Raw genomic sequence first — 20,618 nt, forward strand, 5'->3', positions numbered from 1 at the left:
CGGGGGGAGGAGGGCGGGTGGAGGGAGGGGCTTGTATTCTGATTGGGAATGGCGTGAACGAGGGGGAGCTTTACATGGGAACCTCAGGACCAGCAGCTTTATATGTGCCTGTTTTCCGCTCCCCTTCCTCTCCCTGTTTCTTCAGCTTTGAGGATCAGAGTAGCTGCTTTTAAGTCTGTGCATTTTTCCACATCACACACTTGATCTTTTAAAGGCTTGAGCGTGCGTTTTCGTGAGTGTCTTAGTGGCTCAAAGACGTTTTTTTGAAGGACTGATTCTGATAACAAGTACTTTGTTGACTGGTACTGGGAACTGGTGCCAATACATCTTGTGGTTTGCAAACATCTTGGAACAAAATGCTCCTGCAAAATAGCAGTGCTGCATTAAAAAATTCACCATTAGAAAATGGAACACTGAGTTTTTATGTTTGCATCAAAATGATGCCAAAATGAGGCTACAGAACAAAGTATTGATAGATCATCCACATGTACAGTCATAACTGAACATGTTCTGTAAATAAACGGAGGAATATTTAGAGAGTCTGAGATGAATAAGACCCCAGCAGTTAATGTGCTGTGGGTCTGTCAACACCGCGCAGTCGCAGCGTGCAGAGCAGGCAAATGCCCGTCAAAGTTAACAGAAAGGTGGTAGCACTGACGCAGATCGACCATCAGAATGAAATTGACCAAGTCGTGATAGTTGTGGCCAGCTTGGTTATAGTGTAGACATCAGATGCCCAAGTCAGGCCCATAACTCAGTCCTCTTCAGCCTGTGAAATGATTTTCATTTTCTATTCTTAATAGCCTGTTTCACCATGATATGCACTACAGTGCTCAGCATGCACTGCCTTCTGACCCCTTCCCCAAACGACAATCTGTGGGCCAGCAGTTACATAAAAAGTAAAGATGCCTGAGGCCTCATTCAAGCAAACAGGCAGTTCAAAAATACCTAAAACAATTCATTTTTATTTAGAATTATTTTTCAAGTATCATGTTGTAGTTTTGGCATATTTTGAATAAAGCTGAGTTTTTTTAAAATGGCTCTTTTAGTGGTTGAGTGTGACGCCCCTGCTCTGTGTGTCTATGTGTGGGTGACGTTTAGCGTGGAAGCTGCACACTTTATTTTAAAAGCACTTCACAGATTTACATGAATAAGGCAGATGTTATGCCGTGATTAGAAAAAGAATTGTGACCTGTGGCAAATGCTGTGAGTTTTGTCTGAATTTGTGTCAATTCTCCCCATTGCAAGAACACTTGATCTAAAAGGTGTCGTAAGGTATGCAGTTGTTCTGTGTTCTAGGAGTCAAACGGTCAGTGTTGAGGGTGATTAGCCAAAATAATTATCCATTACAAAATGACTGAATAACTTTAATTTAAAATTTAATTTTTACTTCTTACTTCCTTGAAAAAAATAATCTCACTAGTAATCACTTATTGCTCGCCAAGTGTGTTGGTCACATGCACAGTCACGGTCAGCTTTCAGTTTTGCCTCAAGTAATTACACAAGTGTAATAACAAATGTAATTAAATGTGTAATCAGGCTGGACCAGCAGTTTTAACATGAATCAAATGTGTTGCATTTCCCCAGAGCAATTTATATAAGAGCGCTCCACTATTACACAGAACCTGTAGAGAAACTACTCAGGAACTGTCCACTTACTTTAAAGTGTGACTTTGACACTACAGGAACGTTCCTGTATAGGAGATACACTTGTGTTATTGCATGAGGCAAAACTGAAGTTGATACACACGTGTAACTACATAGGCTGTACTTATTTAATCCATCTGTCTAAATCACCAGTAGTTACAGTATTTGTTGCGTGTGTTATTCATGTGTAATTCCACAGTAATTAGAGACACTTAATATAAAGTGGGACCAGGTTTTATTTATGTCTTGTCTTATCAGTTTGGTGACATTAGAGCAAGAAGCCACAAGACTTGCTGCATTACTGTGCATTTATACTCCCTTTACGTTCGAAAACAAAAACGTCCATTTCAGGTGACGTAACCGCCACTGCCCACATACATTATGTGGACAAAAGTATTGGGACATCTTGTCCCAATGCAGTCTGCCTTTACAAAAATTTGTGAAAGAATGGGTTGTTCTAAAGAATCTCTGAATTTGAGCATGATACTGTAATAGGATGCCACCGAAAATCCTCTGGCATTAACATCAGTACAGAGGTGTGCATCTGGAGCTCATGGCATGGGTTTCATGGCTGAGCATCTGCATGCAAGCCTTACATAACAAAACACAATGGCAAGTGTCGGATGGAGTGGTGATGGATGACTCTGGGTTTGAACATTACCTGCCTGCCTGCATTGTGCCAACTGTAAAGTTTGGTGGAGGAGGGATAATGCTGTGGGGTTGTTTTCCAGAGTGGGCCTAGGACCCGTAGTTCTAGAGAAGGAAAGTCTTGGTATGCAGAAGCATTAAGACAACAACTGGACAATACTGTGCTTCCAAATTTGTGGAAACAGTTTGTTGAAGGCCCTTGTCTACGCCAGCATGACTGCCCCAGTGCACAAAGCAAGGTTTATAAAGACATGGTTGAGTTTCATGTGGAAGAGCTTGACTGACCCACACAGAGCCCTAACCTCAACCCTATCGACCACCTTTGGGATGAACTAGAACGGAGACTGCGAGCCAGACCCTCTTGTCTAACATTACTCTTTGCCTCCAAATACTCTTCTGGATGAATGGGCAAAAATTCCCACAGACACACTCCAAAATTTTGTAGAAAACTTCCCAGAATAGTGGAAGCTGCAAAACGGAGACCAACTCCATATTAATGGCCATGGAGTCTGGATGTCATAAAAGCTCCTGTAGGTGCAATGTGTAGGTGTCCTAATACTTTTGTCCATATAGTGAACTTCCATGCATTGTTTACATTGGCATGGATTTTATTCAATACATTCACTAGAGAGCAGTCCAGAGTAAAAGGATTCTGACAACAACAAACATGGCTTTGGTGGATGAGGTTGAAATAACATACTGATTATGTAGGAGGCAAAAGAGGCACCAGTGTAGACTGTGGTGGTCTGTGAGGCTGTTAAATACTCTTATCTCTTATATTCTCAATGAAAGAGAGTGACATTGTGTCTTGCTTGAACCACTGGGTGACACCCCCAGCTTCCGGTGGTACTGCTCCGTTTCAACCGTATCCATAAGCTTTCAGAGAATGTGCACGAACACAGACGAAAGGAATGCAGAGTACAGATGGATCCATCAGTATCCGTGTTTAACACTGAGAATAAACGAGCCTTCACACTTTCTTGAGTGGCTTACTGCTTTTACAAAGTGGAGAAACCTCCACCTTAATCCATCTAATATGTGTAATTTATGTATCAGGTATTTTATAATGACCTCAAATGTGCATCAGCCTCATTATAAATCTCCAACTATCCATTCTATCATTACTGATTCAGAACTTATAAGAAGATGATAAAACGCATGCGCACGTGTCAAAACAGCATCAGAATCTCATCTTCTGCACGTCCCAAGGAAATTACGCAGAGAACAGACGACTGCCTTTGGTCTGCATTGTGTTTATACTGCACCAGAGTTCGCTCTGAAGCGAATCGAGACCATCCTGCTTAGGGGGTCTTGGTCTGCTGATTTGTTTCGGATGTGCTCTAATAAACAGTACTAGCAGAGCAATCGCATCAGGGTTAGTTTTCATTGAGCAAAACCAGCCATATTTGAATGTGCCTTGGAGATGACTGAGAAAGACCTGTAACATGGTTGTAATCACGTCTGAAACTATAATGCAATTACAGGAATTTTAATGTTTCATTACATTACTTACAGGAAAAATAATCGCATTACTGTAACGTGTTACTTTGCCATCCACAACACTCATAATACAGATGATGCAGATGGTGCCTTTGTTTATGTCTCTGCTCCAAATGAGTCATTTGTGGCTGAGCAGATCAACTGTTGTGGCAGCTAATGTTTCTAGCTGAACCAAATAATATAAAATATGAACATTTTCTGCCCTACCTGTACTGTCAGATAGGCCTTGTTCACTATACTGAACAGAAATGTGGGTGCTTCAGAATGTGCACCGAATTGCTAGATCTTTGATTTAGAAAAAAGCAGTTTTCAATTCTCTCTCCAGTATCTGAGTAACACTACATTGCTTTAAGTAAAACTGGGCCCAGAGCAGCAGTTAGAGGCTATTGTTAGTCTTTTATTGTGTTCCCGAGCCTCCTGCGTCTTAGAGCGGTGACATTAAAACCGTATCGCAAGATTCAGGTCTGCTGGTCCACAGCTAGAAACCAGCACACACATGCACACATGCATAGACAAGCACTCTAACTGCTCTTTCACCCTCTCCACTCCAAGCACGCTCATAAATAAAAAGAGGGAGAAACACTTCCACATGCTAAATACGCCAGCATGCACTCTTTTCCCGGTGGGTTCCGCTCATGCCCTCCTCGCCATGAACAGCAAGCTAAACTCCGGCTGGTTTTGCTCCAGGCTTCTGCTTTCTCGTATTGATTTTCCCTCTATTACCAGCAGCCTCAGTCTCTTCTCCGCTATGCCAAATCGCCTGCAAAACACCAAATATCTCTCTGTTGTAAACAAACCCTTACATCTCCTCAATGTTGAGTTTATAAGAGAGGTACATTCTTTACTGTGTGTGAAAATGTCCAAGTAATTTTGCACCGTTTCTCCTGGGCAATTCTTCTTAAAATGCTTACACAATGCAAAGAACAGCTGGTGTTGGCCTAAAAAATCTATAAATCAAGTTACCAGGTTTTGATGCAGCAGCACTGATACGTAGCCGACTGCCTTCCTGTAGAGACTGTTTGAGCAGTAATGCATTTCAGCGCACTGTGATGTAATATAATTAACGATGCTTATAATCGGGCCGATATGTTCGACTGTTACTTCAGGAGTCGTGACAGAGACTTTAACAAGAAGGTTTTTCTCTTTTTCTCATCAGAATTTCTCTCTCTCATTCTCTTTCCAGGCAATCGAGTGGAACCGTCATAAAGAACAGGTACGCTCATTAAAGTGCATGCACACATCTTCCTGCTAGTCGCTGCTATACATTCTGAAAAGCTGCCTCGCTTTAGAATGCCAAGCGCCTCCAGTCCAGATTATGGAAGTTCATATTTGATGTAGATATTGTTTTTTGCATCTCCTTCTCCTCCCATTAAAGCTTTTTTTACTGTAATTGCATTGATTCAGATCTGTTTTGTATTGAGAAAGAAACGTTAGTCCCACAAACGAAAGGTAAACTTTACATCCTGCTAAATTGTCCAGGAGGCTTTGTGCAAGAAGGAATGAAGAATCTCCATCTGAGTTCATAAAATGTTCTCAAGTGACAGAAGAAAGGTCTCCACCGTTCACCTGTTTCATTTCCATTTTAAATGGTGTTTAATTACGTTATTCCTTTTGCACTATTAGATATTATTACACTATTAGAAAACCGCTTGCATAAGGAAGACGATCGTCGAAACCCACCAAAAATCACCATCAGACAAACGGCTCTTTTAGCTCTCGTTTCAGCGAACGTCTAAAAATAAAATAGAAAAAACAAAATGGGACCCCTAACAACCATGCAGGTAGACCAACAAACCGATCAAATCAACAGTTCTTGCATCTTTGAGAGAGAGGAGACATTCATGCGCCACTCTCGCCTCAGATCTGAACAAATCCACAGCTGTTTCTGGGAGTGGATGAGTAGCTGTTAAAGAAGCCTGAGAAAAGGAAACAGACCCAAAAGAACATCATCTGCAAATCAGACAAAGAAGCTGCTGGTGTTGTCAGAACAATTGACTGACCACCCCAGGGTCCAGCGCCCAACATCACTGAATGTGTTTGAGATTACTGGGATCAGAGGAAGTAGAAAATGCAGCCAACTTCTAAGACTGGAAGTGTGGAAAAGTATTCCTGCAGATTTTTTCTTCAAAAAACGAAGTCTCCTGAAAAGAATGCACATATTAAATACTGAAAAAAGGTTATATTTAGTTGGTGAGGCTTTTGTGTATGTTTATTTGAAATGTTTTCTTGCTTTTTTCTCCCCTGAAGCTGACAAAAATATTTATTCCTGGTCGTTTTGACTGGAAATGAAATGAAACGGTGGTATGGTACTATGCACCCAGGTGATGTTACAGGATAAAATGTGAGGAACTGTAAGAATATCTAAGGAATTCCTGTTGGTCAATGTTCTTATTATTTTATTAGTTTTGATGCTGTCATTAAACTTCAGTGGCAAACTTTAGTTGAAAAGGTGTTTTGTGAGCCAGACTTTTAGCTTGATGCTTGAGGCAGATAGGCCAAAACAATGGAATGTTAAAGTCAGTACATAATGAGTTTCAGGGCTTCCTACAGATCAAAGCGTGCCAGCAGCATCCGAGTAGTTGGAGGATAAGCGTTTTTGATAGCTCACTTTGCTTTGTCTGTTTGGGAACGCATCTCTATAAACTTTAGACAGAACTTCTGAATTTTAGATGCTTTAGATGCCAAACAGATCAAGTAAGTGGTAAAGTTGAAGCAAAGAGATAAAGTTTTAAACTCGTAACACAGTGAACACTTGCCTAGACTGACTGAGCTGCAGCCGCACTGGATATTTAAGTTAAGCAGAGTCAGCTCTGAGCCCGAAGGCTGTCCTCCAATGCCCTGCTGGCAAAAATGGGTCAGTCCACCAATCACTGTGTCCAATGCATTCACTGTTACATCATCATCATCACCTCGAGCCAGTGTCAGCTTCCGTCCCAAGGGTTGGTTTAGCAATGTATTCATTGGTGCGTGATGCAATTTGGCTTCATTCTTTGCCCTGGTTCCGGCCTCAGTAGTGCTTCTTATTGTTTTAAAGCGAGCTGTGATATATCACCAAGACTTGGTGTGTTCGCGCTCTGGTACACAGCTCATCTTCTTGTTGTTTGTGTGTATGAGGATGGCTAGATCCAGCTCTCTACTCATTTTTTAAACCAAGTTATCTTTTTCATGATGTATTCTTATCAGAGAACTGTCTTCAGCCTCAGCTGTAGTTAAAATAATGTACAAGCCAGGAAAATAAGAAATGTAGGTCGACTTTTAAGCCTTGGATGTGGAATCATTATCATCATTTTCATACACATATATATGTAACATAAATATTTTTATGTAATTGCACAATTTCCTAATGACCTATATAGATAGGGTTCACATTTACATTCAGCTTACTTTCTGTATTGACAGCCCACAAAAGGTGGGCTTTATGTCATGATTGGCCCCTCCCAGTCCTCCATGTGCTTTTGTTTTGATTTGGTCTTGTCTGTGTGCTTTTTTTGTTTTGCTTCTTCCCTGTCCTGCCCCCGTGTTTCTTGACTCTGCCCTTGATTATTCTCACCTGTGTTGTCCACCTGTGTATTGTTAACCCTCGTTGTGTCCCTGCATGTAAGCCCTGTGTTTTCCCCTGTGAGTTTGCTGGTCTTTGTATTATTTGGATTGTGCTGTTTGGTTTTTGTATTGTATTCTCTGGTGGTGTATTGTGTTGTTTGGTATTGTTTATTCCGGCCTCCGTCGTGTTTTCTTACGTTATGTCTGTCCCCAAATATCACCGTTTTGGCTCTTTGACCCTGGACTGTCTTGACCCTGAATCTGGATATGCCCCGAATAAATTTTGCTTCTTTTAGCCAAACGATACAAGTCCTTTACTCCTTCTTTACTGTCCAGCCTCTCATACAGCTCATCATAGGCCTGAGCCTTTGCCTTTGCCACCATTCTCTTCACTATGCGACTAGCCTCACAGCACTCCTGCCTACTTCCTTCATCTCTCTGGTTATCCCACTTTTTCTTAGCTGCCTTCTTCTTCTGAATACTCTCCTGGACTTCCTCATTCCACCACCAACTTTCCTTGTCTTCTTTCCTCTGACCAGACGAAACTCCCAACACATTCTTGCCAGTTTCTTTCACCACCTTAGCTGTAGTTTCCCAGTCCTCAGGTAGCTCCTCACTGCCCCCAAGGGCCTGTTGCAATTTTTCCCTGAACTGCCTGCAACCATCCTCCTCCTTCAGCTTCCACCATCTAATCTTTGGCTCTGTCTTCACTCTCTTCCTCTTCTTTGTTTCTAATCACTTTCCCCTGGCACCACTTTACAATCTCCAATCTCCTTTAGGTGGCATCTCCTGCTAAGGATATAATCCACCTGTGTGCACCTCCCTCCACTCTTGTATGTCACCCTGTGTTCTTCCCTCTTCTGAAAATACGTGTTCACCACAGCCGTTTCCATTCTCTCTGCAAAATCTACAACCATCTGACCTTCCGCATTTCTGTCTTTCACACCATACATACCCAGCACCTCTTCATCCCCTCTGTTCCCTTCACCAACATGTCCATTGAGGTCTGCACCAATCACCAATCTCTCCTCTCTAGGGACACCATCTACTTTGCCTTTATTCTTATGAGGAGACTTCCAGAGAAAGGGATATTTTTCCACACCGTCAAAGTTCAGTCTTAGAAGTTGCGTTTTCAGCTTCTCACAATCTGAGAATCTCAAGCACAGTCAGTGATATTGAAGTCTGGACTACACATCCTTTCAGACCTACAGTGTTGAGTTATCCCCTCACTTGATTTTCTCCTCCCTCTCAAAGATGAAAGCTTTAAGTGCTGTTTATCTGATGGGGACAGCTTTGCTGGTCTAGCAGGTTTTGCATGGTTGTTAACTTTTAAAAGTTTTTGAATTTTTGGAAATTTGTTTTTTTCCACTTCAGCCTTCCTTATGTAAGTGTGTTATGCTATGTCCTGATTAATGAATTAATTGTACTTAATGTCTGTTTTGACTGGAAATTAAATGAATGATCTCTCATACTGTACATTGAAAACAGTAATAGAGAGGAAGTAATTAAACGCGGCCATCCGTCTGCAATCCGAGGGTTCTCTACTTGCAGACCCTGCTGTAAAAATTCCAGTGTTTACAATATGTACCTCAGCATCTTTGCTCACACTCATTTCCCCCTTGCACTCTCCAGTGGAGAAAATGAAAATGTTGACTGGGCATGTTCTTTTGCACGTGAGCTTGGTCAGCCCACTACCATGTCCAGACAATAAAGAGTGCTGATGTTACGTTTTTACATTCTTGCCATCAGACCATGAAGTGTGAGATTTACTAAGGCTAAATAGTAAATGTTATAAATAAGCAAGGAAGATGCCCCTGGTGAAAGTTAGTGGTGGGCAACAAAATAAGAAGGCATGAATAGAAAAGTAGTCTGGCCGCAGTTTTATTGTTTGTAACTTGCTTACTGGAGTAGTGGCAGAATGAGTGGCTGTCCATAGAGTGGATAGAGTGATGGAGTGAAATAAGCAAGCAAAATGAGATGTACTGCCGCAGTTACTGTGTTTGCCAAGCTTGGTGGTTTTAGCTTTGAAACCTGTAAGAGCGAGAGAGATTTAAAATATGGATTGAGGTCTGTGGGGTGAAAAAAATGCAAGGGATGAAAAGGAATGGCTGTAAGTAATTCAGCTTGGAATTACACTGTTTGCACATGGCTGAACATAGAACTGGTACCAAATGACTCTCGAATGCTTATGTACAGCCTCCTGACAAGCCAGCTTCCCTAAACCTTAAGATCCACTCCGTTATAAATTCAGTTTCCACGTGTGACTGGATTAATCTCAGTTTTACCATTAAACTAATGCATACTTCCTTAAAGTTTGTCAATAAATCAGATTTATATGGCCTAAATGCAGCCAATCACCCAGGACCTATTTGGGATTAGAAGTTTGCTCCTTTAGTTTTGCATTGGAGCTTTGAGATTAATGTAGCTCATGAGTACAAAAACTTACACCACTGTAACTTACACCACTTTACAGTCAGCACTGTAAAAACCGTGTCAAACCAAAAACGATCAAACCACCTTGAGAGACACAACATTTTATGTCCATTTCGTCTGTAAATATGTCTCAGCATGTGTTGATGTGCTAGTATAGGCTAAAAAATATAATATTCATGAAAATACAGACTTCTGCTTTAAACTTTAGCTCAGCTATTGCTACTTTTCTCGCATCTCTGGCAGGAAACAAAAGTAGGATCAATGTCTCCTGATGCGCCAGAATATAATTACTGCACTATTTAACGTGGAACGGGAAATTCCAGCAAGAAGCTGCAGAAGCAACACTTTTTAAGTGTTTGACAGTTGCAGATTAAACGTATGAGGAAACCAGCTGGGGTGATTATAAATGCTAGTAATTTAACTAAATTATATTATAACTAAATTATATCGATGTTTGCCTCATATTCTTTCTTTTTTCCTGTTCATTAGCCACGAGCTAGGCCAGGTTGTTTTCTGCATTTCAGGGTTAAAGGTTGGTGAATTAGCAGTCGTAGCTTTATTTTACTGCAGTGGAGGATTATTTTATTTTGACCTACAAATCTAATTCTGCTGTGGAGCCACAACAGGGCAGTAAAGGAGTCGCATGTTGCAGACTCCTGTTCTTCCTGCTCCACCAGGAAGAATGTGGTCCAGTGAATCCTAAATTACTACAGCTTGATCATGAAATGTTATGTTGCCAATGACTAGTCTTTAAAAAGTAGCTAAGGGGGAACATTTTATTTACTATGCAAAAAGACCAGTGAACATACACGTCCTCTGAGTTTTTATTTGAAATCCTGCTAAAAGTAAAATAGTGATAATAAATGCAAATTATTTGTTACTGTTTTGCCTTATAGCATCTCATATATCTGCATATACCTCTCCACCATGAGCAGAAGTCTTAGGCCAAAACTTCATCTCAAAGCTATTATAAAGCAATGTCTCGTCAGGCAGCATATTTGTATGATGTTGTTTACATCCTAACCATTTAATATGAAGATCAGGTCTTGATACCCTCTGTACAGAAAAAAGAAAAGAATAAACAATTGTATCTTTCTTTAAGAAGAAGAGAAGACCGCGCAACTGAGACGTGGTTTATCCCGAGAAGTGGACTGACGCATGTCCCAGTTAACAGTTTTCATTGCAGATTGTTGATGTTCCAGCATAAGTGATTTTTGCCGTATTAATATCTGATATGTTGTGTTTGAAACATATTTCCTTAAACAAACAAAAACATAGAAAGGTGGGAGGAAACATGCCCCCAAAGCCAATGCAACACTCCCCAAATCACACGCTCTACAGAGAGCAGGCTGAAGCTTGGGAATTTTTCTGCAAACTGTAGAGTGTTTTTCTATTTGTTTGAAAAAAAATACAGCATATAAAATGTGCTGGACCGTTTGCACAGGCTACATTTCCCCCCTAAAAGTTTCCAAATTTTATACAAATTTAGCAAAAATAGTAATTATACACTAAAACTATTTTTTTTCTCTGTAGAGAGTGTGTTCACTTATTTTCACTTAGAAAATCAACAAAACACGTCAATTAATTAGAGGTGCATATGTTATAAGTGAGGTCCGTTTATAACGTCTTTGAAGTTTTACATACCAAATCAGCCATAACTGATTTTCCATGACCGTTTCCTGGCCTCCTTTTATCATTTAGAATTAAACAGAGTGTCTTTTCTGCTTTTAGTGAAAAACTGATGAGACAAACTTTGGACACTTGACATGTTTTAGCTGTTAGAGAACAGCTGGGTTGAAGGGAAAATTGTGTTACATCAAAACACATCAAAACCATCATAAATTGATTTTCATTTTCCACCTCTTTGTATCCCTTCAAATGAAAAGGCTGTTTTTGTTACTGTGTCTTTAAGACTGCTATATGGAAATGATCTGGGGTCTGGCTGGATACATTGTACTGTGCTTCATTCAGAATCAGTCCAAACTAAACCTCCATAACACTTGAATATAAATAATATTTAGACATATTAATAACACTGAAGTTTTGTTCAAAATTTGTTCAAAAATAAAATTAAGCAAACTAAACAATAGTCCACACATTCTTGCCTTTATTAGATAATGTTCTTTACATATCAAAGAAAATGTAGACTTTATTAAGCTAACGGAGCAGATTGAATAGCATAAATAGCCAAGTTTGACCTTAAAGGGTTCAGATTTACTGAACTGTTGACGTTGCTCTGATTAGAAGCTGGTGCTGTGAGACACGCGTTGCTCGCAGCTGTTTTAGTATCTCTGTCCTCTCCTGAATATTTATTGTAATGTTCATGTTTTGTTTCATGTCCGTTGATATTAAATTTATCACAGTCCTTTGACACATGAAACACGTGCATCTGCTGTGGCTTTCAGTGAAAAAGTATTCAAATTTCCATCTCCCCAAATTTCCATCTTTATGGTTGAGCTTGACAAACTCTTTTATTTTAAAAAAGGCAGGACAGTTAGTTTCACCGTGATAACGGCCCTTTATCATCCATTAAGTGACAATTCCATTCCATTCCTACTTGTGTTGTTTTCAGCATTATAAATGGCCTTAAAACGTAAAACTGTCTCTGAATCTGATGCAAAACCTCTCGTTTCTCTCTCCAGTCTGGGTGAGGAGTTCTATCGGGAGGCAATTGAGCACTGCCGGAGCTATAACGCCCGTCTGTGTGCTGAGCGCTCCATGCGCCTGCCTTTTCTGGACTCGCAGACAGGCGTGGCACAGAGTAACTGCTACATATGGATGGAGAAGACCCACCGAGGCCCAGGTGGGAACCTCACTGTGTGTATATTGATGTGTGAAAGAGAGGAGGAGATGAGGTGGATTTCTTTGCATGCGGACTTGGCAAGGAAGCTTCAAAGGCTGGTGAAATGTTTCGTTAAGCATAACTTTTCAATTAGCCACTTAATTTAAACGTTAAAGTCACGGTTGTCCAGTAGGAGAAGAGGTAAGGGGCACTGGGCAGTCCTTGCTTTTTCGGGGACTGCGGCTGAATTCCTTTTCTTTTTCTTCTTTTTTCTCCAAAAAGTCCAGCACAGCGATTGTTTTAAACTCATTAAGACAACGTTGAATAATATAGTATATATTTCAAATTGCATCTATTGCCGTTAGAAAATTGAACAGTTTCACATTTTATAATTTTGATGTAAACAACGATTCATTGTTGTTCAGCCGTAACCAGTTCAGTTGAGGTCTGCACAGGACTGATTTCTTAGTCCTGCTCCCACAGGAAATCTGCACGGTTTGTCTCTCTCCTACTTGCAATGCTCTACAGCTGGTTTCCATCTGAGTTAGTCCTGATTTCAAATGACTACTAGACTTGTCTTTAGATGGCTTTATTGTCACATGTTTGCCTTTTTTAAGAGTCCTTTCCACAGCTCTCCCTGTCTGTCTGAACACTCTGCCATTTCTGTAGCCTGTGAAAGAACAATTTGCACATTGTATGAATTTTAGTTCTTTTGGGGTTAGATATTTATTATTTATGTATGCTAATGATTAAATGATTATTATTTTATTTGGGCTCTACACGTGGTTACCCACCTGCTCCCCCACACACCACACTTAGCCTCGGCTCATGAGATGTTGTGGGAATGCAGACCTTTTACATTACAACACAATATGTTGATGGATGTCAGTGTTTATGTAAACCAGTGTTTTTACAAAACCTTGCATTTGTTTGCAATCAGTAGGACAATCTTGGCAAATTCCTTATTTAACACACGTGGGCTCATGTGCATAAAGTTGTTGGGCTGATCTAGGATCATATTCTTCTCTTATTTATGACTTTACTGACTGGAGCTAGATCAGAACTCCTCCTTTGAGAGGCTTCATGAATAAAGGCCCTGATTCAGTTTTTAAGGCCTCCAAGAGCCTCTAACTATGACAATCACTTGGATCTGATTAGGACCTCATTAAATTTCTGCAGGATAATCACCAGGTGCAAAATGAATAAAGAATTGGTTGACAATAGTAATGTAAAATGCTTTTAAATGACCTTTTATGATAGTTTTGCTTCCAGACTTTTGAGCTGTAGCGTAAAGGCCACTGTAGCAGACTTTGCACCACAATGCAGATGGTACAAGTCAAAGTGAGAGCACTGACAGACATTAAACTCATTTATTTTATGCTCTGCTTATATAAATTTAATATATATTTAATTTAATGTATGTGAGAGAGAGAGAGAGAGAGAGAGAGAGAGAGAGATACTTAATGGAATACAAATGTAACATTATTTAGTGAATTCATCACATCTGGTGTCAGTTAATGGGTCCACTCCAGAATGAGACCCATATGATGCTAAAAATAAGCTAAAAATAGCTAAAGCAACTTAAACAACTTAAACAACTTACTAACAACTTAAAATCATTAATAGATGGTTATAACCATAAAAGCATGAAGCTGTCAGTGTTAATACTAATAGAGGACTGATGGAGAAAACAAAGTAAGTAAAGTCATCAGAAAGATCTGAGGTATAACAGTAGAGACGGCTGTTGACTCACTATCACAGCACACGTCCACTTGCACTGTTTTCTCTGATGTTTGCTGTGCCGTATCTGGATGCTCTCCACTGGTGGCCATTTCTATGTCGTCATGAAAGTGAAGAAACCATTCTGAACATATCTGGGGCAGTAAACAACCTGATACGTAGTTTTCTGTTGCACGGAGGCTTACAGTGAGATTAAAACACAGACTTTTGCTTTTTCTGCTTTTACAGTTTTCAGAATGCATCAGTCATCCACACAAGCAAGGAAAATCTCCGGCTTCACTCGCAAGCTTGTTACTTTAGCAAGTAATCCACAAGCTCTGTGTGAGATCAATTTTGCCTTCCTGCTTGAACCATGTAAACCCCATCCAATCGGCATCTTCCCCCTTCCTCTGTGAACAGTCCTGTATAAATCAGCTATTATCATTAATATGTAAAACTGTCATGGATTCAAAGAGGTAGAGAGCCGTAGCTACTCTCAGAGAAAGATCTGTTTGGCATTTGTGATGAAGACCAGTGCACCGATGCCCGGCTGTGCAAGTGATTGTGGCCACAGCATTGAACTTTTTCACTGCACACTGCAAATCACTGGACATATACAGTTAGACAAACAACAGGCCACCGTTTTGCCCTTTTTATTTATGTGCTGTATCTGCTTATTAATGTTCATTTTTAAGGGGTTTATGAACCAACTACTCCAGCATCCCCCACGACCCTGACGGAGAAGCGGTTTGGAAAATGGATGGATGGATGGATGGATGGATGAACCAACTACTAAGCAATAATAAAATATTCTTATTCTAAGGCAGTATATAGCTAATCTAGCTCGTCACAGATGCGTTCTTCTCTAGCTAAAATTTATAAGGTGAAAAGACCAGGCTAGTAACACAAGCTGAGGCAACATACCATTTAGATCGCTCTTTAGATTAGATCGAGACACTTTAGACTGAACCTTTTTATGTGTAAACTCCAAACCACATATTGCCTACAACCACTTTTCGATAGAATCCTTCTATGTTTAATTTAATAAAGCAATAGTAAAATGCTTAGTGGTGCATTGAGAGCAGTGAGCAGCACTGAGGGTAGCCGAGCGGTGGCTTGACGCTAAATGTTGGCAGCAGTATGTTGCCCTTTCTTTGAGAATGATGGTTTTGAATTTTAGGACGTTGTGTGACGTGGTGCAGTGGCCTTCAATGAAGAATTTCTTTGAATGTTTATAACAGCAGCTCTGATTTTGCAGGCGTTGCTCCAGGTCAGCTGTACACCTACCCGGCTCGCTGCTGGCGTAAGAAAAAGCGATTAAACATCCTGGACGATCCTCGTCTGGGGCCCATCGAGTTCAAGATAGGTAAGACACAGACGCTGATAATATTGCTAAGGAGGAGCATGAACATTACCTCAAGTGGAGTAACGCTGTCCATGGCTTTTTTATGGAAAGTACCGTTTTTGTGGAAAGTGTAATTGGTTTCCTGGAAAGAGTAATAGATGTCTGATAAGTGGGCACTGTGAATGTAGTCATTAGGGATGCGCCAGTCAAGTTCATTTGACTTCCCATCTGAGTTATTTTATATTAAGTAGTTGCCGATACAAAGTCCTGATTTGATATTTTAGTATTTTAGTAGGCTCTGCACATTACAGTACATTTTGAGTAGTGTTGTAGTGACCTTATTTAGAGTCCTTATTTAATGCTCTCAATCTTGTCTCAACATCATTTAGACTAGGCCGTGTCTTGGTCTTGGGGTAAGGTTGGTACAGTTCCTCCATCTGAGGTGATTAGAAACGGATCTGTTTTCTAGCATTAATGTGAGCTACACTAATGGTGCTAACAAACACTAGAGCTTAATAGTCACCGAAATCATTTCTGCAAATACATACCTAAAACATCTCTTACCCCATGAAACGTGTTGTGGATAATGTCCATATTTCAAAAACACTGACCTGCAGGTTTCATTAGAAGGAGAGCATAATTAGTAATGCTTAACTGCATTTAGTGCAGTATATTATGTAAAATGTGAAGAAAAATCATTGAACCCAGATTTTGGCAGCTGTTTTAACGAAGCCCTGCTAGTGCATTGTGCCTATGTGTAAAAACATTGTGAAATGTATCAGGTATTGTGAAAACTTTTTAAAATATTGTGAAATGATATTTTTGCCAACCTTAATGGGATGATACTCAAGGTTTCAATTATCTGTACTGTTTTTTCTAGTTGAAACACCACTGTTGTAAATATTGCATGTGACTGTTGGGCTGTTTTTATTTTCCACACTACAGCTAAATACCTCTTAACTTGTAAAAATACATTGCTGCAAAGTCGATTTACCCCTCTACGACCTACAACAAAGCACAACGGGGCAAAAACGCCTTAAGAAATAATTATGAATGTGCTTAATATGGCTGATAGCAATCCATTTAAATATGCCTGGATCATTTAGATCAGGTCAGATTCTTAATCAAAGAATCCTGAAAAAGCTGTTTGTGTACAATCAGACTACGAGGCTGCCCTGAAAAAAGAAGGGGGTGTTCCTGAGGGTCCTGTGTTGGAGGCTCTTCTCAGCGGAGAGCCGCTAGACAAGAAGGTGGAAACCAAGGAGGAAGAGGCCATGAGCGAGTGTCAGGTATGAGCTGTGCTGGCTTTTTACCTGCCATGTCAACTTCCTCAAGTGCGTACTCAAGTGGGTGTTGAAGTTCTATAAAACTGTGCCCCAAAGTTTCTACACGTCTATTCCCATATGCCCTACTCCAACTCTCGTGCTTGTCTATGTTTCTCTCTCATACTCCGTCTCTCTCTCCTCCCCTCCAGTCTCTCTTTAGTGTCTGTGTCTCTGTTTGGCACTGACACAATTCCCTGCAGCAATGACACGCCCCCACTGGCAGAGTTCCTCGTTAACTACAAAGCACGCATACGAGTGTGTGACTGTTTTACCGTTTTGCGTGAGCGAGTTTGACAAAGTGAGACATGGCAATTGTATTGACGGTGTGGAATAAGACAGAGAACGAACACACGTTTGACATCTATGTGTTTAGGTGTGAAAGTGGACCAGTAGCTTTGTGTGAATGTGTGTCCCTGCGAAGCAGCCCTGGATGAGCTGTCATCACTCTCGGCGCAGCCTTCCCCCATTCCTCGCACACACACATGCGCTCGCACTCCAGACGTGACATCTATCCCAGGGGTCGACAATTAGCCAATTTACACCTCAATTAAGAGACACTCTGCAGACCTCGGAGCTGATCTGGGAGAAGACCTGTGATCTGCTGCTTGTATCCCTGCAGGCCCCTGCAGGAAGGAAACTCTCTGGAGCTCCACTTCCCCTTAGGCCTTTGATTTTCTTGCAAGACTGTATGTCCTCCATACTGTAGTTAAGATTTAGGCTATTTAATGGTATAATCTGTGTTCAAGGGCTTGTGTACTGTGCTGCTTCCATGTACTGCTGCACAATATGACCAAAAGAATGTGGACTCCTGACCATCACACTCACGTGAGCTTATTGGACACCCCGTTCTTAAACCATAGGGGCTGTAATATAGAATCAGCCCCCCTTTGCAGCTATAACAGCTTCCACTCTTCTGGCAAGGCTTTCCACCACATTTTGGAGTTTGTTTGTGGGAATTTGTTCTGTTTCAGTCAAAAGAGAATTTGTGAGGTCAGGCACTGATGTTGGACAAGAACGCCAGTGTTCATTGGGGTTGAGATCAGGGCTCTGTGTAGGTCACTGGAGTTCTTCCACACAAAACCCATCAAACCATGTCTTAATGGACCTCACGTTCTGCACGGAGGCAATAATACTGGAGCACGAAAGGGCCTTCCTCACACTGTTGTTGCAAAATTGAAAGCATATAATTCCTCAGATGTTTTTGTATTCTTTGGCATAAACATTACTCTTCACTAGAACCCAAAGCCTGAAAAAACTCCTCCACCAAACTTTACTGTTGGAATGGTAAGTAGCATCCTCCTGGCATCTATCAAACCCAGATACATCCATCAGACTGCCATAGTGATGTGTGATTCAGCACTCCAGAGAACACATTTCCAATGTTTTATTTCTTTCTAGCTAACACTTGCCATTGTGCGTAGAGATCTTTGTTCAGCCACTTCAATCCATTTCATGAAGCTTCCCATGCACTGCTGATGTACTGCTGTACATAGGTGGCATCCTATGATAGTGGCACATTTGAAGTCACTGAACTCTTCAGTACAACCAATTTAACTGCCAGTGTTTTTCTTCAGAGATTGCATGGCTGTGTGCTATCTGATGGCAATAAGTGTGCTTGACTGTCTGAACTCCAATTACAAGAGGTGTCCACATACCTTTGGCCATGTGGTGTACTAGGGCCCAGGAGGTACTATTGAACGGGTCAAAGAAATCAGACAGCATTAGCTGTTATAAATAATAACTAATTAACAAAATCCAGCAAAATATCCACAACTATTGGGAAGCTCCGCCTCCATCGCTACAACATTTATTTTGTTTCAGATTTCATCGGTGTCTGCTGATAGTTTTGTGCTTTTGTAGGCACAGTGCATAAATTTAGGTAGTTTGAGAGAGATAGCTTACTTTTATGCTCAGTTTAAATGCAGCACCTTAATTAAAAATAGCTTATTTTAAAGCTTAGTAGTAAAGTATTGAATCGGCACACTTCCCTGCATGTTTTAAGGTTTTCACTGATACATGTTCCAAAACAACTCTGTGCTAGCTTGCTATCGAGGGTATTTTATCTGTTATCCATTGTAATAAAACACATTTCCTTGCACAGAATGTTTAAAACATTGCAGCTTTTTCCTAAGTTTGTCATAAATATAATTGGATTGGCAATCCAAGCAATAAACACAATGGGTCCATCCTTACATCAGTTCCAAAGATCTTATACAGTTCCTGTGAGATCTACCCCCCAAAATTTTTAAATTCTGTAACGACCACAGACAATGGGTGAGGCTACCTACCTCCACTTTACATTTAGGATACTTAGGAGAAGAACCCTCCTTAAATTTACTGCGATGACTTGGAGATTTGCGCTCTGTGTAAGATTTTAAACTGGAAGGCTTTTGCTTTATTACATATACTGATCGTGTGCATTCTTCCAAACCTTGTTCCACACATCCTCCTCTATCTCTATATCAAGTTCAGTTTCCCAAACCTTCCTCAAATAATGAGTGTTGGCATTGGGATATTCTCTTAATATATTATAAAAGAAGCTAGTAGAGCTATTCTGTTTGGGCAGAAAAAGCTGTCTCCCTATCGGAGAGGATTGCATATCCAGGTGAAGCGTGGTGTCTTTTCTTACAAAGTCCTTTATCTGAAAAAAGCTGTCATGTTTATGAATGGCATATTTGTCAGATATCTGACTGAATGACATCAGTGTGGACCCTTCAAATAAGTCCCTCATGCGAGAAAAACGGAAATGAGAATCTGTAACACCCAGGAGAAAGTCAGGATTATCACATATAGGAGTATAAATAGAGGACAGCTTAGATCTACCTTCCAGATGCATAACTCTCCTTGCTTTAACAGTGTTAATTACAATGGGATTCTCACAGGAGCTTCTTACTGACAGTAAGTTTCTGAGAAATAGCAAGTTTTGTAAGGGATATTTTGTTTGTAGATTTTCAATATCAAACCACAAAGAGGAGTTGTCTTCATGTATCCAATCATATATAAAACGTGAGTGCATAACTGATATTTTTTAATATCCGGGAAGACAAAACTCCCTCTCACTTCCGGAAGACGGAAAACTGCCATTTTCAGTCGTGGCCTCTTCGTAGCCCATATAAAGGAGCGAAACCACTTATCTAGAGTTTTAAGAGACTTGCTTGGGAAAAGGACTGGAATCATCCATATAGGGTAAAGCAGTCTTGGAAGAATATTCATTTTTATCAATGCTATATGGCCTATCCAAGAGATGGGGAGAGCATGCCATCTCTCCAAATCCAGTTTGATACAATCCAGCAACGGAATAAAGTTTGTTTTGAACGTCTGATTAAATTTAGGGGTTATAAATAATCCTAAGTATGTAAAGCCCGTCTCTGAGCATTGAAAAGGAAAAGGTGATGGATTTTGTGGTATACGTTTTAAGCTACCCATGGGCATAGCTATGGACTTTGAATTGATTTTATAACCTGAAAAAAGACCAAATTTGGAAATAATACTTACAAGGCTAGGGATTGATATGTGTGGGTTAGAGAGAAAAATGAAAATATCATCAGCATATAATGTGATTTTGTGTTCTTTTATTGGGTGTATTCAAACCATGTATATTAAGATCTGTTCTTATTGCCTGAGCTTTTGGCTCTATTGCTAAATTCAACAAGGAAGGCGACAGTGGGCAGCCTTGTCT

At 40.4% G+C, this 20,618-nt stretch overlaps 1 protein-coding gene across 1 annotated transcript in view; it reads left to right on the forward strand.

Moving 5' to 3' along the window:
• The window catches only part of dpf1 (D4, zinc and double PHD fingers family 1), a 77,531-nt gene that overhangs the window by 13,086 nt on the left and 43,827 nt on the right, over positions 1-20,618 (forward strand). Inside the window, exons 2-5 of the mRNA XM_017684362.2 lie at positions 4,979-5,008; positions 12,411-12,571; positions 15,528-15,635; positions 16,776-16,903. Of these exons, the coding sequence (XP_017539851.2) occupies positions 4,979-5,008; positions 12,411-12,571; positions 15,528-15,635; positions 16,776-16,903 (427 nt within the window). The remainder of the gene's footprint in view (positions 1-4,978; positions 5,009-12,410; positions 12,572-15,527; positions 15,636-16,775; positions 16,904-20,618) is intronic.

The sequence above is a fragment of the Pygocentrus nattereri genome, chromosome 17, assembly GCF_015220715.1.
Source record: "Pygocentrus nattereri isolate fPygNat1 chromosome 17, fPygNat1.pri, whole genome shotgun sequence".
In the NCBI taxonomy this organism is placed as follows: domain Eukaryota; kingdom Metazoa; phylum Chordata; class Actinopteri; order Characiformes; family Serrasalmidae; genus Pygocentrus; species Pygocentrus nattereri.